General features: G+C 34.2%; 1 protein-coding gene across 3 annotated transcripts; it reads left to right on the plus strand.

Moving 5' to 3' along the window:
• The first annotated feature begins 1,233 nt into the window (after positions 1-1,233).
• Positions 1,234-6,493, plus strand: LOC132173484 (2-oxoglutarate-Fe(II) type oxidoreductase hxnY-like). 3 transcript variants are annotated; one of them, XM_059584991.1, is made up of 11 exons: positions 1,234-1,418; positions 1,637-1,829; positions 3,355-3,435; positions 3,626-3,677; positions 3,833-3,954; positions 4,675-4,775; positions 4,848-4,906; positions 5,099-5,155; positions 5,283-5,328; positions 5,637-5,716; positions 6,209-6,493. In XM_059584991.1, exons 1-11 carry the CDS (start codon positions 1,341-1,343, stop codon positions 6,270-6,272), a joined length of 933 nt encoding a protein of 310 aa, XP_059440974.1. In that variant the 5' UTR covers positions 1,234-1,340; the 3' UTR covers positions 6,273-6,493. The 3 variants fall into 3 exon arrangements, with proteins under 3 accessions (XP_059440974.1, XP_059440975.1, XP_059440976.1); XM_059584993.1 differs by having other exon boundaries at positions 1,408-1,491; XM_059584992.1 differs by lacking the exon at positions 5,099-5,155.
• The last annotated feature ends 9,695 nt before the right edge of the window (positions 6,494-16,188 follow it).

Raw genomic sequence — 16,188 nt, forward strand, 5'->3', positions numbered from 1 at the left:
ATGTTCTTGGAATTCCATCCCTCTTATTTATATAATCTCCTAAATTTTCAGCCATGGAGAGAAGGGTTTTGCTGCTGCTGTTCGCAATTCGAATGGTGGACCAAGATGGAGGTCTGATGAAACCAGTGATGAGGAAGAGGAGCACACTCCAGGGAGAAGTATCGGAATGGCTTATCAAACACCTCCCACAAGGAGAACAAGAAGAAGTAGACTAGCCAAGAGGTGAAGGCTGTGGCTGCCGATTTTGTCAACTTCAAAATATCCCTGTCCTTCCATTGCTGCTCCTCAGTGTGGTCTTGAAATAAGGGAACCTGCAAGAGATAGTAATGAAAGAGAGTTGCAGTCTTTCAGGTTTCTGCAGTTCCCATGGAAGGGGAAGCAAAGCATACAAGTAAAAGGATTATACTGGTTATAGTTGTGCTAGTAAGATTCAGCTCAGGAGATGAACTTGTATGGGTCATTCCCTTTAGAGATGGGTGAGTAGGTCTTTTGGGGGGGGAACAATCTGTGTAGGGTTGTGCCATTTTTGTATCCTAATTGAGGTAATTCAAAGGCCGAAGCAGTTATTTGGTAGTTATCACATTTTGCTAAGATGTATTAAACTTATTTTTATGAAATCATATTGCCATGCTTAATCCTCCAAAGAAGTACATTTGTGTTCAAGTAATTGAAAGATATCCCTCCTGAGCGGCGTCTTGTGGGATGGTACTATTATGGTCACGCTCAAGTAGGATAGTTACAATTAGTTTCTCCTTCCAACCTTTTCGCTTAGAAAAAAAAAAAAAGTGATTGAAAGATGTGGTTAATTCTTGTGTTTAAATAATTAAATTTGCTCTTTTTTAGCATAATTTTTTTAGATAAGTAGATAGTGATTTAACATAATTGCTTCTTTTTATTTTTTTTTTTATTTTTTATTTTTAAATACACTTTACCATGAAAGTATTCATGCATTTGCAATTTAGCCCCTAATATTTAAATATTTAATACATCGAGTATATGAAGAGCTTGAGCCCACATTTAAAAGATTAGTACAATATCAATTAAATGAAAATCCGTTTAAGCTTAGTATTTATTTATTTTGTAACTTAGTAATTTAGTATACCCTATAAATTTGAATGAAGTTTAAGCATTCAATACTAAATAAAAAAATAAAAAAATAAAAAAGTAGATTTGGGATTTTATTATTTATCCTTACAATTATTATTTTCTCCTCTCTCTCACCATACCATATTTTCTTTGATTTCCATCGTATACCTTCTATAAAAAGCTCGGTTATCTTTCAAAAGCAAACTTCTTCGCCGAGAGGCTTGGAGTTCTGATCCGTGAAGAAGTGGAAGGAGATGACGGAGGCTCTGAAACTCCCTATCATAGACCTGTCCTCACCGGATCCCGTCTCCACCGCCAATTCAATCCGTCAGGTTCCAACCCTTACTTGTTCTCATTCGACATCAAAAGCACTCTTTGAGGAAGAAGGAAGAAGTTAAAGCAAAAGTATCCCTTTTTAATTGCGATTTTCCTATACAGAAATTATTAATTAATCACAGAATTTATATGGAAAAAGGTTGTGCATTTTAACGATTATTATTATTATTGTTATAAAAAGAAATCTCTAAAGTAGAAGAATGTGTAATGATAGGCATGCACAGAATATGGTTTCTTCTACCTTGTGAATCCTGGGGTGGAGCAAGAATTGGTTGAGAGAGTATTTGCGGAGAGCAGCAACTTCTTCTCACTCCCTTCGGAGGAAAAGATGAAACTGGCTCGCAAGGAACACAGAGGCTATACGCCGCTGTATGCTGAGAACCTCGATCCCACTTCCACTTCCAAAGGTTACAAAATTTAATGTTCTATGTCACAAATGTGGTTTCAATTGCATGTAGAGGACAGCTAGGATTATTGTTGTGGTAATTTACAAGTGAATTAGCAAGTTCTGCTTATTAATGCTTTTTATTATTTGTTAGCATTTAACTTGTATATTGTTTGAGAGATTGACACTTTTTGGGGATTCTTTAAGTGTGACCAGGTTTCGGTCTAACTATGCTATATTAATCGTTTATATTATGTGACATCTTTTCAATGTGGGACTCAACATTTCTACACTCTATATTCAATAATCTCCACCTTATGCATGAGTTCATCATTGCATCGTTATACTTTCTCTCGAACATAAGCTGTATCAATCTTATGGACCATCTCTAAGATCACTTGTGTGGGCTACTTGAGCTTTATTCATTCTATGCACCTTCATCCCTGCTCCAATTGTGAAAGGACCCACCATTCATCCACCAATTGTGAAAGGGACTAATACCATTCATCCACCAATTGTGAAAGGGACTAATACCATCGACTACACTTGTAACACTCTGGTTTCATATTGGGAAGAGGAGAAAGATACTCATGGGTGCTAAGTCTTACATTGCTTAGTTACTATGTGAAATTGGGGTTTATAAGTGATTATAGAGAAGTTCCAAATTGACTAGTTCCTTTGGGGTGATAGCACAAATGTGGCTAGCACTTTCTTTAGGCCGTTACAAATGGTGTTAGAGTCACCTAGTAATAGGCCATGTGATACTATCAGCATCGCATACCGTGGTCCTAACGAGGATGTTAGAGGTTTAAATGGGAAAGTTTGTAATACTCTGGTCCCATATTGGAAAAATGAGTTGCCCACATAGAGTGAATGGTGTATAAAATGATATGCATGGGTGCTAAGTCTCACAGTACTTATTACTATGTAAAATTAGGCTTATAAGTGATTCTAGAGAAGTTTTAAATTGATTAGTCATTTTGGTGTGATAACGCAGATGTGACTAACACTTTTTCTGGGTTGTTACAACATTGCACACTGCTATTATCTTTAGGATCACTTGTGTGGGCTATGTGGGCTTTATCCATACTATGCACCATCATCCCTGCTCCAATTATGAAAGCGATCCACCATCCATGCATATGCATTGCCCTTGCTCCAATCATAAAAGGGACCACCATACCGCACACTATTATTGGCTCTGACACAACTTGTTTGGGAGATTACCACCATGGGGAATCTTTAAGTGAGACCTTAACTTAACATATAGGATACCACTCAACCCAAAAGTTTAACCGTATGAGTTTAGGCCAAACTATATTATATTAACCACTTACACGTGACATTTTTTCAATGTTGAACTTTTATACGTGTATACTTAACATTTATTATTATCTATCGTTTGAGTCATGACTCATTAATTGGATGGTTGGACTTAAGAAGAAATCTTTTTTACTTTCGGTTTCATTGCTTCATTTTTTATTGTGCTTAATGGAAAAGAAGAAAGGAAGTAAAAAAATAATATTATTCAAATAACTTCCAAACAGGTGACTCGAAAGAGAGCTTTTATATTGGCCCTTTAGAAGATATTACAACTGTGGTTGATTTGAATCAATGGCCTTCAGAAGGTATGTAATCATTAATCTTTTTGGAGTGTTTCTGTGGTTGGTAAGGTTTGTTGTCTCCTCTGTCTGATGTTAACTATGGTACTTTGGGAATGAATATATATATATATATATATATATATAAGACTATGGATTATTGCTTGATAAATGTTTTGATAGATCATTACTTTGTATTCTGGCTAGGAAATTCCAGAAGTTCTAACTTCTTGGAGACATACAATGGAAAGTTTCTATAGAAAGGTCCTGTAAGTTCTGATTTTTCCCTGATGTTGATTGCTTTACTACTGTTTTGTCTATGATAAATGAGACTAGAAATTAACCATCGATTATTGTAGTTTGACAATAACAAATTATAGAAAAGGAGAACTATGTTTGTATGGTTTTGGATATGTTACCTCAGGTCCGCTGGAAAAAAATTACTTTCTCTACTTGCTTTGGCTTTGAACGAAGATGAGGACTTCTTTGAAAAAGTGGGGGCCTTAGATAAACCATCGGCATTTCTTCGGCTGTTGCATTATCCAGGTTTAGTAGCACGATTTACATATAAAGCCCACATAGTCCACAAATCAAAACCACACACACACATATATATAAAGCCCACGATTTATATATATTTCTGTTTAATTATTACAAATGTTTATCTTGATCTTTTTCTTTCATTCAGTTCTTGTTTTGTTGGGGGGGGGGGTTTGTGTCATTCTATACTTCATTTTTTTTTTTTTGCCAAGTCATATCTAGTGGCATCTTTAATTGGGTTGTAGTTTAGGTATAAACTTAAAGTTACAGGTATAAAGAGCAGAACCTCATAGTCCAGAATTGTGTTTTGCTAATGCTGTTTTCTCATACTACGATTCTGAACTGGAGCATTTGATTGTTGAGAAATGAGCCGTTAGACCAAAATGGACGTTTTCGCATCAAAACCAATTTTCAGGGTGTAGTTCATATAGAATATAGCACTAATACATGGTCCAATCGTCCTCAGCGACAATATTAAGGCATCAGCAAATTCTAAAGGATGAGAACTAGAAACTGGCCTCTTTATCCCAAGATCCATTAGATGTTATGTTTAGCATAGCCTTCCAACATGGGGCCAAGTATATTTAGGTACTAACTCAGCTGAACCAGATCCATTTATTTGATTTTATAGTAGATCCAGTAGAGCACTTTCATTTGTTTTCAAACTAGCCATCCAAGGAGACCCTTATTTCTCATTGATAATATGCTCTCTAATTTTAATTTCAGGTGAATTGGGGTCTTCTGATGAAGAAATATATGGTGCCTCCGCTCATTCAGATTATGGAATGGTCACTCTCCTAGCAACCGATGGTGTTCAAGGACTTCAGGCACGCTTCTTGAATCAGTTGTTCCTTTACAGCCTCACAGTTGTGTAAAAGTTAGGTTTTCCATGTTAACAGGTCTGCCGGGACAAATTCAAGCACCCACAGCTTTGGGAGGACGTACTTCATGTAGACGGGTGAGTAATGATTGCAAATTTTTATGTAAATGGAAGCATATCTTGTGTAAGGATGTTGAGTCCCTCTGAAATCTTCAGGTCAAAAGTAGTGTTGCAAACGGTGACATTCTTTAGACAACAAATTGATGATAACACTAGTCGGGTTATTATGTTACTATTTCAGCATCAAGAGTTAGTATATTAAATTTGCAGGGCATTCATTGTTAACATTGGCGACATGATGGAGAGATGGACTAATTGTTTGTTCCGGTAATTTATCATTCTATTAAACTGCTATTCACATTTCTTCTTAGAGCTACTATGTATGTTTCTAAATGAATTTCAGAAGATTAGTTAAAAGCCCTGCTTCCCTCTAATATTTATCACTTATTTGTAGGTCAACGCTGCACAGGGTGATGCCAGCAGGAAAAGAACGCTATTCTGTAATCATTAGCTCCTTCCTTCTGTACTTTTTTCTTCAAAAATGTGAAAATGTGAAGAAAAAAAAAAAAATTGTTGTATCTTTTCATAGCATCTCAAGACTCTAATAAATCCTACAGAATGGACCCATTACTGCAAGTGATGGTGAATATTTTTACTACGTCAACCTGCAAAAAAAATTTCTTGTTTTCAAATCCTATGAAAGATAGGCAGGCCAAACATGCTATGGTTTCTGATGTTTGCACTCTTTTTTACATGGGAGTTCCATGTTGCCTTTAAGAATTTTAAATTGAAAGTGTCAATGTTGCAGGCAGCTTTCTTTTTAGATCCCAACCCAGACTGTGTGGTGAAATGCCTGGAAAGTTGTTGCAGTGAGTCATCTCCCCCAAGGTATGATAAAACTCTTTCTTCGTTTTCTTCTTCTTCTCTCTCAAGTGTCAATGCAATACTTTAGCTTTCTTTGTTTGAGAGTTTGCTTGCATTATGCATCATTAGTATGGCCTACAATTAGATTCATATGCTTTCCATGCCTCCAAATTCATGCCTTCCGATCTATCAGTCATTAAAGATATCAAACATTTGTAAGGTTTACCAATTTTTCCTAGTGCCACATCTCCAATAGAAGCCGTAGGCTTTTATATGCTGATTAGGTAAGTAAACTCTACACTCCTCTATGTGTGGGAATGGGCACGTGCATGTGCACACACTTACGGGTGTGCGGCAGTGCCATCAACCCTTGAATCAGCACTTATTAAAAAAAAAAAAAAAAAAAAAAAAATCATAGGCACTTCCTGAGTGCTCATGTTTCTTTAGGTTGTCTAGGTTTTTATGCAGACCTTTATAATAAGAATCACATATTGTGTTTATGGGTTGCGCATGCAGATTTCCCCCAATTCGCAGTGGGGACTACTTGAAAGAGAGGCTCAGGCTTACATATGCCTCGTAAGGCACGGGAAAACTTATAAGATTTGAAGTTGCGCAAGTGAAAGATGTCATTGTGTCCTGCTAATGTCTTTGCAGTGCAGATTTTGATACCAAGTGATTATTATGATACATGACTTTAAACGCACGTATGACTCATCCAAAACTACATGGTATCATTTTTCATTGAAACAAACATAAATATTGTGGTGTTAATGTTTCCTGTAATGGAAATTGCTCTATAGCTTTGGAGACAAAATGTTGGAAATCAATGTGTAATGAAAAAACATCGAAAAATAGCCAGAATCGGACCTCATGATTGCATGGTTCACAATTGTAAAAACAAACAAACAAAAAGGTAAGGATGAAATCGCATAGTAGAAACTAAAACCGGTTTGTAAGCTCTTAAAAACTTCTTTGATCTTCTTTTCAATGTTTATTGAAGGCCAAGAGACCAAAACTAAGAGACCATGTTTTATCTCTTAAAGTGGCCACTCCCTAGCATTCGGCCAACCTCATAATGGGGTTTTTATAGCTTGAGGAGAGACCCTAGGAAAATAAAATAAAATTTAGCTCTAACGAGCATAAGATGCATGTTTTTTTTTTTTTTGTTTTTTAATTTTTTTTTTTATAAGTAACAACCAACCTTATTAAAAGCGTAAGACGTCTCAAAGTATACATGGAGTATACAAAATGAATCACATAACTAGAAAGGCAAAAACGAACAAGAAAATCATTATAACTAATCGACAACGAGGACACAAACGCTACAGTCCAAATATATAATGTATGAAAACAAGAGGATAAAATGTCCTCCGAGGATCACTCCAAGTCTTCAAAGTACCTATTGTTCCTTTCTCTCCATAAACACCAAAAGAGACAAGTAGACACTATCTTTCAGATCGCAACACTCATCCGCCTTCCAAAAGACCATCAACAACACCCCGCAGCAAAATTTCAAGTAGAAAGCAGCTGCCTAACGCCATCAGTAAGACAAATTGATTGCTATTTAAGATTTATCGACCCTTCATAACAGGCTCTCCTTGTTTCTTCAAGTTGTCTTACCGCTACAAAATGGTAATTTAGGCTAAGTTTAGAACGCCACATCATTTATGAGCGCATGCACTCATAACTAACCAATCATTACAACAAATATTAGAAGGAATACTGTTGTATAGCTTTGTTTAGTTAAGTAGTTTTCTGTTGTTTGCTTTGGTATTCTCAGCAGATTGGGAAGATTTTTTTATTGTTATAATGTTTTTTTTTTTTTTTTTTTTCTATTCTACTTTTGAAAAATATAAAATATAATAATAAAAAATCTAATTAAAAATATATATATATATATAAACAAAAAAGAAAAGAAAAATTTGTGGTTGTTTTGAACTACCATAGGGGTGGCCGGGCCACCCCCAACAGTAGTTTTGCGGTGGTCAAGCCACCTCGAAAACAGGTGGCCACCCCCTAAAACCACTCCCCCAGCAGCTGCTTGGGGTGGCCAAGCCACCCCATATTCGCCACCCTCAAAACTAATGGGTGGTGGTCGAGCCACCCCCAGCCGTTGGGGTGGCTCGCCGGTTTGATGGGGTGGCCGATCACCCTGAGACTCTTAGGGGTGGTTTGGCCACCACCCTTAAATATATATATTTTTATTTTTAATTTTCTTGATTTTTATTCATATGTTTTTAGTAGTTGGGTTGGAAAATTTTGAGTGTAGTTGAGTGTTAGTGATGTCAATCAATCCAAAAAAAAAAAAAAAAATTGAGAAGAGTTGGGAAGAATTGCCTTCCCAAACAAGCCAAGCCTTCTGAGCCGGAAACTCACTCCTCTCATTCGAGCCCAAAAATAAAATTCTTTTTCTCATAATTCTCTGCTCAAAACCCCTACCCCAAGAAAAGAAAATTTCTTTTCCAAAAATCTCTTTGTTTTTTCGAGGCAAATCTATGTTCCTCCTTATTCAAGTCTCTCTCTTTCATGTTGTCTCTCTTTCTCTCTTAATTTTTTTTTCTTGATTTTGTAAACTGAATTTCTCTATTGATTTTGAGTGATGTCGTGTTTTCTATTCATATTGTTAATTTTATTGATTTAGAATCAGGATTTGCGTGTATTTATTTTATTAATTTTATTGATTGAGATTGGGGATTTGCGTGTATTTATGTTGTAAACACAAGTTATGTGTATAGTCGAGATGTCGGTGTTTTCGAAAGTTAAAAGTATTGAAGCTGTTGAATAAAGCTCAAGATCAGATGGATTTCTTGATCCTAATACTTGTTTGACAAATTGGAATTGTTTCATTTTAATTTCTGTATGATGGGTGTAATGTTTCTCCAAGGCATTTTTTGTAATTCGAATACAGTGAAATAAAGAAATTTTTCACTGTCCAAATGCTTTCTTCAAGAAATTGATTGAAACCCGAAAATCCTTTTGGAATTTTGTGCACATACCAGTAAATTTTTTTTTTTCCTTAATTTTGGTTCAAGGACTAAATTTTTCTATATGGATTTGGATAGAATTTTGTCAATTTAAAATAATTTAAAGTTTTTCTGTTGCCGGTGCTAGAAGATGTCTGATTATATATCAAGATCTCAGGTTATCAAATCTCAAGATTTTGAGATCTCAGGTTATCAAATCTCAAGAACTTTAAATACAACATTCTACCTACAAAAAAGATTTTAGTTGTTTCCTAGGAATATGTTTGAAAATCTTGAATGTTTTGATAATTCATTTCATGATTTCGGAACTAAATTTTTTATGACACTAGAGGATGCGACACGAGGCTTTCATTCCGAAAGTTATAATCCAAGTGCTTTTGTTTGGTAATGAATTCCTCCAAAATCATTCTTTACTATTTTCTTTCAAATTTCAAGCTCCAAGTTACAATTTTTTTTTTTTTCTTTTTTTTAAGTTCTGATATTGTTGTTTTGTAGTGGTGTTTCTCAATGTAGCACTTATGGTGGATGGTTTTATGAAATTTCAGATGAAGTCTCTATGATGATGGGCTGTTGAGGTGCTGTTTTGCTAGATTTCAAAATGGACCATTTGTTTTGTGTTGTGCTTAAACGTTTGTTCCAATGTTTTGTTTTGTTTTAATGATGTCGTTAGGCTTAATAATAGTAAAACTTAATCTAGATGATTGGTTGTTATAACAGCAGATATCCTATTAATATTTTTACAGCACTGAAGCTAAATCCATTTTTCATCCTTTTCTTTTAATTTGGTTGATATTTGACTCATATTCTTCCTAGAGTGTGGGTGTCTCACCAAACACCCGCGACTGCCCTCTACCCGACTTGTTTCACTCTCTCAGACACTGCAAGCGACCATGCAACCTATATCTGCCATACATCCTATTGATCGCATACACTCTGATGAAATACGTGTAAATGAACATTGCGACTACTTGACAAGTTTAACAAGAAAACACCCCCAATCATGCCTTTTCTTACTTCAGAGCATCTTAGTTTGGAGAAAGGATATGCAAGTTTTTTTTTTTTAAAAAAAAAAATTAATTAATTAATTTTTTTATTTTGTTATTTCTTATGTAATCAAATTAGTGTTTTATATATCTAGTTCTTCTTTTTCTTTTTTGAATTTTTTATAGACCTATGAAGAATGGATACAACCCTTGCGTGGTGATCGAAATTTGGTAAATTCTTGTAAAATTTAGGAATTGAACAAAGATGGCAAGTTAATAGGATTTGATTTGGGTGGTCGTAAAATTTTTAGAACAATTGCCCGCAAAACCCGTTCATATCACTTGTCGTCATACTTCTCTGTTGAATTGTATAGTCGATTGGGAATATCAATGACACCCGAGTTAAGCTTTTCGTTTCCATTTGCTCCAATAAAGGTTGACAGTCGATTTGATGAAGGTGTGTCGAATGACTTGGTAGGCTTTCGCTACTTGGTATCTTTTTTAATCAAAGCCGTATGACTTCTTTTATTTCTTTTCTAAAAATTTTACCTGTCGTCTCTCAGTGCCAAATAGAATAGAAGCCTTCTTCTATGAGGCTTTTCAGCTAGTTTTTTTTTCAACCCTATCATTAATTTTATTCACGCTGTAGTTCATTTTTGGAATCAACCCAACGACACTGGCATCATCTTTGATACTGGCTTCAATCTACTCAATCCAAAATATAACCTACAAGACTTGTATGAAAAGATGAGAGTGAATCCTAGCTTAAACTACCTACTTGTTTCAGAATCAAAACTTGGTACTAAATTTGACAATTCCAATATTACCTCCCTTCCAACCTTCTTAAGGAACATATATAATCACTTTCATAACCATAAGAAGGATCAGGATCAGTATAGGAAGGATAAGCATGCCCCTCGTGAATCCTTTGAAAAAGATCTTAATTGTTTTTTCTCAGGAATATGTTCGAAAATCTTGGATGCCATTGTGAGAAATTTTGATAATTCATTTCAAGATTTCATAAATAAGTTTTTTATGACCCTAGAGGATGCGACACGAGGCTTTTATTCCGAAAGCTACAATCCAAGCGCTTTTGTTTGGTAATGAATTCCTCCATAATCCTTCTTTGCTATTTTCTTTCAAATTTCAAGATCAAAGTTACAATTTTTTTTAGTTATGATATAGTTGTTTTGTAGTGGAATTTCTCAATGTATAACTTATGGTGGATGGTTTTATGAAATTTCAGATGAAGTCTCTATAATGACGTGCTGTTGAGATGCTGTTTTGCTGGATTTCAAAATGAACTGTTAGTTTTATGTTGTGCTTAAATGTTTGTTCCAATGTTTTGTTTTCTTTTAATGGTGTCCTTAGGCTTAAGAATAGTAAAACTTAATCTAGATAGACAGTTGTTGTAACAGCATATATCCTATTAATATTTTTACAGCATTGAAGCCGAATCCCCTTTTTTACCCTCTCCTTTTAATTTGGTTGATATTTGACTGATATTCTTCCTAGAGTGATCAAGTGCACTATGCTTTAGCTTTATTAATCGTCATCAAGTTGTGTGCTCGAGATGTTGTTCGATATTAGGATCAGAGTACTATGCATTAGTCCTATGCTACAAATATAGGATATAACTTAGTAGTAGTACTTGGTGAGATAGGGCGGGGAGAATGTAGCACTGCATAATGCTGTGACAAATCTATCCCACTTTTATTGTTGTCATTTTTCACAATACAAGGACATCTTTTACTGCCATGTTTACAATTACATGTAGGTTGTCTGAACAAATACACCCATTTGGTACGTGTAAATGAACATTGAATGATTCACTTTGTCCATATGTTGGTTTACAACCATTTTAATTGCTTTAGATTCAGCACACTACTCTCTCACTCACATGACTAGTTATGATTTTTTTTATTATTATTATATATATTTTTAATTAGGGGCATTTTTGGAATTCCATAAAAAAATATGGGGTAATTTTAGAAATCAGAGATTAAAAAAATGCACGTATGCCACATGTGCTAAAGTTTCGGTTAAATTAGACGGTAATTGTTAACGGATGGGTCACATTGCAAATTTTTGATACTTTGTTGGGGTACATTACCAATTTTTAAACCTGAAAGCCAAACTGCAAATAATATGAAACATTAAGGTGTAAAGTGTATTTTCCCCTTCATTCATTTGCAATTTTCAGTTGGGTTTTCATATGAAATTTTCCTAAAACACTGTATTGGGGATTATGCACGTTAAAGAGATGTCTAAAGATATCACTCAAAGTCACAAATATCGAGATCTTAAAGTATTTCAAGATCTCGAAAATGCCACATTTTCTATTCCTTTTTGCATCCGGGCCGGTCATCATTGTTAGGGCCAACTTCAATTCGAATTCGTTTCTCAAAGCAAAAAAAAAAAAAAAAACTGGGTTGCAAACTAAAAACTTAATGTTCACTCTAATAACATTACGAGACACTTTCGAGTCTTCCTTTCGTTTGTGCCTTTTATCTCACCAAACACCCGCGACCGCCCTCTACTTGACTTGTTTCACTCTCTTAGACTCTGCGAACGACCATGCAACCTATACCTCCCATACATCCCATAGATCGCATACACTTTGATGAAATACGTGTAAATGAACATTTGCGACTACTTGACAAGTTTAACAAGAAAACACCCCGAATCATGCCCTCTTCTTCCTTCAAAGCATCTTAGTTTGGAGAAAGAATATGTAAGTTTTTTTTAAAAGAAAATTAATTAATTAATTTTTTTATTTTGTTATTTCTTATTTAATCAAATCAGTGTTTTATATATCTAGTTCTTCTTTGTCTTTTTGAATTTTTTATAGACCTATGAAGAATGAATAAGACTCTTGCGTGGTGATCGAAATTTGGTAAATTCTTGTAAAATTTGGGAATTGAACGAAGATGGCAAGTTAATAGGATTTGATTCGGGTGGTCGTAAAATTTTTAGAACAATTGCCCACAAAACCCGTTCATATCACTTGTCGTCATACTTTTGTGGTGAATTGTACAGTCGATTGCAAATATCAATGACACCTGAGTTAAGCATTTTGTTTCCTTTTGCTCCAGTAAAGGCTGACAGTCAATTTGATGACGGTGTGTCGAATGACTTGGTAGGCTTTCGCTACGTAGTAGTTTTTTAATCAAAGCCGTATATTGAGCTTTCTGAGCTTTCAGAATACTTCTTTTTTTTCTTTTCTAAAATTTTTACCTACTGTCTCTCATTGCCAAATAGAATAGAAGCCTTATTCAATGAGGCTTTTCACCTAGTTTTTTTCAACCCTATCATTAATTTTATTCACGCTGTAGTTCATTTTCGGAATCAACCCAGCAACACTGGCATCATCTTTTATATTGGCTTCAATCAGCTCAATCCAAAATATAACCTACAAGACTTGTATGAAAAGATGAGTGTGAATCCTAGCTTAAACTACCAACTTGTTTCAAAACCAAAATCTGGTACTAAATATGACAATCCCAATATTACCTCCCTTCAAACCTTCTTAAGGAACATATAATCACTTTCATAACCATAAGAAAGATCAGGATCAGTATTGGAATGATAAGCATGCCCCTCGTGAATCCTTCGAAAAGATCTTAATTGTTTTTTCCCATGGATATGTTCGAAAATCTTTGATGCCATTGTGAGAAATTTTGATAATTCATTTCAAGATTTCAAAACTAAGTTTTTTATGACCCTAAAGGATGCGACACGAGGCTTTCATTCCGAAAGCTACAATCCAAGCGCTTTTGTTTGGTAATGAATTTCTCCATATTCCTTCTTTGCTATTTTCTTTCAAATTTCAAATTTCAAGCTCAAAGTTACAAATGTTTTTAATTATGATATTGTTGTTTTGTAGTGGTGTTTCTCAATGTAACACTTATGTTGATGGTTTTAGGAAATTTCAGATGAAGTCTTTATGATGATGGGCTGTTGAGGTGCTGTTTTGCTAGATTTCAAAATGGACTATTTGTTTTTTGTTGTGCTTAAACGTTTGTTCCAGCGTTTTGTTTTTCTTTTAATGATGTTGTTAGGCTTAAGAATAGTAAAACTTAATCTAAATGGTCAGTTGTTGTAACAACAGATATCCTATTAATATTTTTATAGCACTCAAGCTGAATCCCTTTTTTATCATCTCCTTTTAATTTGGTTGATATCTTTTTTTATCCCCTCCTTTTAATTTGGTTGATATTTGTCGTATTATTTATAGAGGGATCATCCCCTTTTAATGTGGTTGATATCCCTTTCTTATCCTCTCCTTTTAATATGCTTGATCCCTTTTAATAGGTGACGCCCAGCACGTGGAATATTTAATTTAAATGGAGGGTGATTTGACGGAGTCAAGATTCGATCTCAGGACCTTTGGCTCTGATACTATGTTAAACTACTATTTATCCCCAAAACTTAAGCTGATAAGAAGATGTAAATTTAATCATTTAATCATTACTTTAACACTATACAACCCAAGATTCTTGTGAGTTTTCTTCAATTCAAAATCAAAACAAAATCAAAATCAAGTGGTTCGGCTATCCCTATGGGCCATGTGGGAGGCTCGTCACCTCAAATCCAGCCAGATGGGAGATTTAGCTTCAATGCTACAAAAAGCCAATTATATAATATGTGGATATCGATTAATAACTACATTTTATAACCGCACGAATGCGATTAGTAAAAGTATGATGCAAAAGCAAATATCTACATTTTATAAATGAGATTATAAATATTACAAATAATACATCGACTTGGCGTGCAAGAAGATTGCTTGAGTGTAGCAGTGGCTCATGGAATCTGGCAATGGATAAAAGCTGACAATCAACATTCAACAGTCCTAATTTCCACCCATTTCAAAATATTAGTTTTTTTTTTTTTTAATCTTTTATTATTATTGTTATTTCTTTAACATATTAAAATATTGACTTTCTTAGTTACTTGGATTGGTATGCATGTGTGTGGACAGACGAGCAAACAAAAATATCTCCACAGCAATATTTTATAGATATAATTTCTCTTATACTATAAAACACCTTTTTAACATCTTAAATTTTGTCTTATTATGTCTAGAAATTAGAAAATATACAAAAAGAGTAGAAAAAAAAAAGAAAAAAATTGTTTATCATAATTTTGTTCGATCCCTCAACAGCAAAAGCGTCATTTGCCTCGACTTTTGAATATCAATCATTTTAGAAGTCTTTTTTATATTATTTTTGTCTCTTAAAAAATAAATAATTTTTAAAATTATCATTTAATTAAAATTTAATAATTATCAATCATAAACTTAATAATAATTTTTAATAGTCACATTATTCTTAAATGAACATAAAAAAAACTTGTACGTAACATTACTCTTATTAGCAATTGTGGCTATCGTTATTGCGTGGCATTAGTAGCTCCAGAAATGATGATGTTTTAAGGATGTTTTTAAAGAAGTATATATATATTTTTATAGGTTTAAAAATGTCAAATATTTTTGAGATAAAATCCTCCTCTTTATACGAAAAAGCAACAAGCCATTTTTCATGAGCTTTGGAGGTTTTCTGTGAAAGTGATTACTTTTTAATTCTTAGGGAAAAATATATTTTAATTTAGCCTTTTAAACTATCATCAAATTTTTATTTACATCTTCAAACTTTAAAACCCGTATGTCAAATTAAACTTTTTTTTTTTCATTTTCTCTCCAAAATACTCTTTAAGTTACTAAATAAAAAAATACGAAATACTATATATATTTTTCTTAATTTTTATTTTGTCGGTGATGGAATATTTTTGACAGTTACTTTGCAGGAGATATGAAATAGCTGTGAGCCGTCCATCTAGCTAGTCAGGGGAACAGGTGTTAGCCATCCGTACAAGGCTTTTAAGGTTGAGTGGGTCCAGAAGTAAAATAATGTTAATGTGTGTGAGTTTGGAATTGGATAACGTGGATAAGCTTTTGTAATCCTCTTTTTATACGATAAGTCTAAGATATCCCCATACGCGATTACACCTCAGAATATTCGGTACTTGCGTTTTATGCTCACACTTTACCGCGCCGACTATCTTAGCCTACAAAATCTTCACCGACCAAGATTCTACGGTGCTCCCAACAGCAGCCCTCCACCGACCACGTGTCCCCCTCCACCTCCCACCTTTGACTATGTCAAAAACATCAGTGGGACCCTATAATCAAACATTTTACAGACTGGTCCAAATCTATTGTAATTTGTAATGGATTTCCTTCCTTTTGCTATTTTGTCTTTGTTTTGCTCCTTCCTAGAATGTACTCAAGAAAGAAACATCCTATTTATCAATTAAGACAATCCTTATAAGTGGATGAATAAAGAAACGCATATTTATTTATTTTTAATATCCGTTTCCCTCCCCGTACTTAATACGCTGAGTCGGCATGCTCCATTTATTATTAATTTTTTTTCTTTTTAATTAATGATAAATAGAACATGCCAACTCAAATGGACACAAAATGCAAAGAAACATGTTTTACTAAAAAAAAAAAATATGTACTTCT

This window comes from Corylus avellana, chromosome ca3, assembly GCF_901000735.1.
Source record: "Corylus avellana chromosome ca3, CavTom2PMs-1.0".
NCBI classification, from domain to species: domain Eukaryota; kingdom Viridiplantae; phylum Streptophyta; class Magnoliopsida; order Fagales; family Betulaceae; genus Corylus; species Corylus avellana.

What these genes read in the sequence shown, in the direction of transcription:
- LOC132173484 (XM_059584991.1), top strand. Translation starts at nt 1,341, where the DNA reads ATGACGGAGGCTCTGAAACTCCCTATCATAGACCTGTCCTCACCGGAT. An exon ending in AGTTTCTATAGAAAGGTCCT is followed by an intron (nt 3,678 to 3,832) that starts GTAAGTTCTGAT and finishes ATGTTACCTCAG; the next exon opens with GTCCGCTGGAAAAAAATTAC. An exon ending in TCGGCTGTTGCATTATCCAG is followed by an intron (nt 3,955 to 4,674) that starts GTTTAGTAGCAC and finishes TTTTAATTTCAG; the next exon opens with GTGAATTGGGGTCTTCTGAT.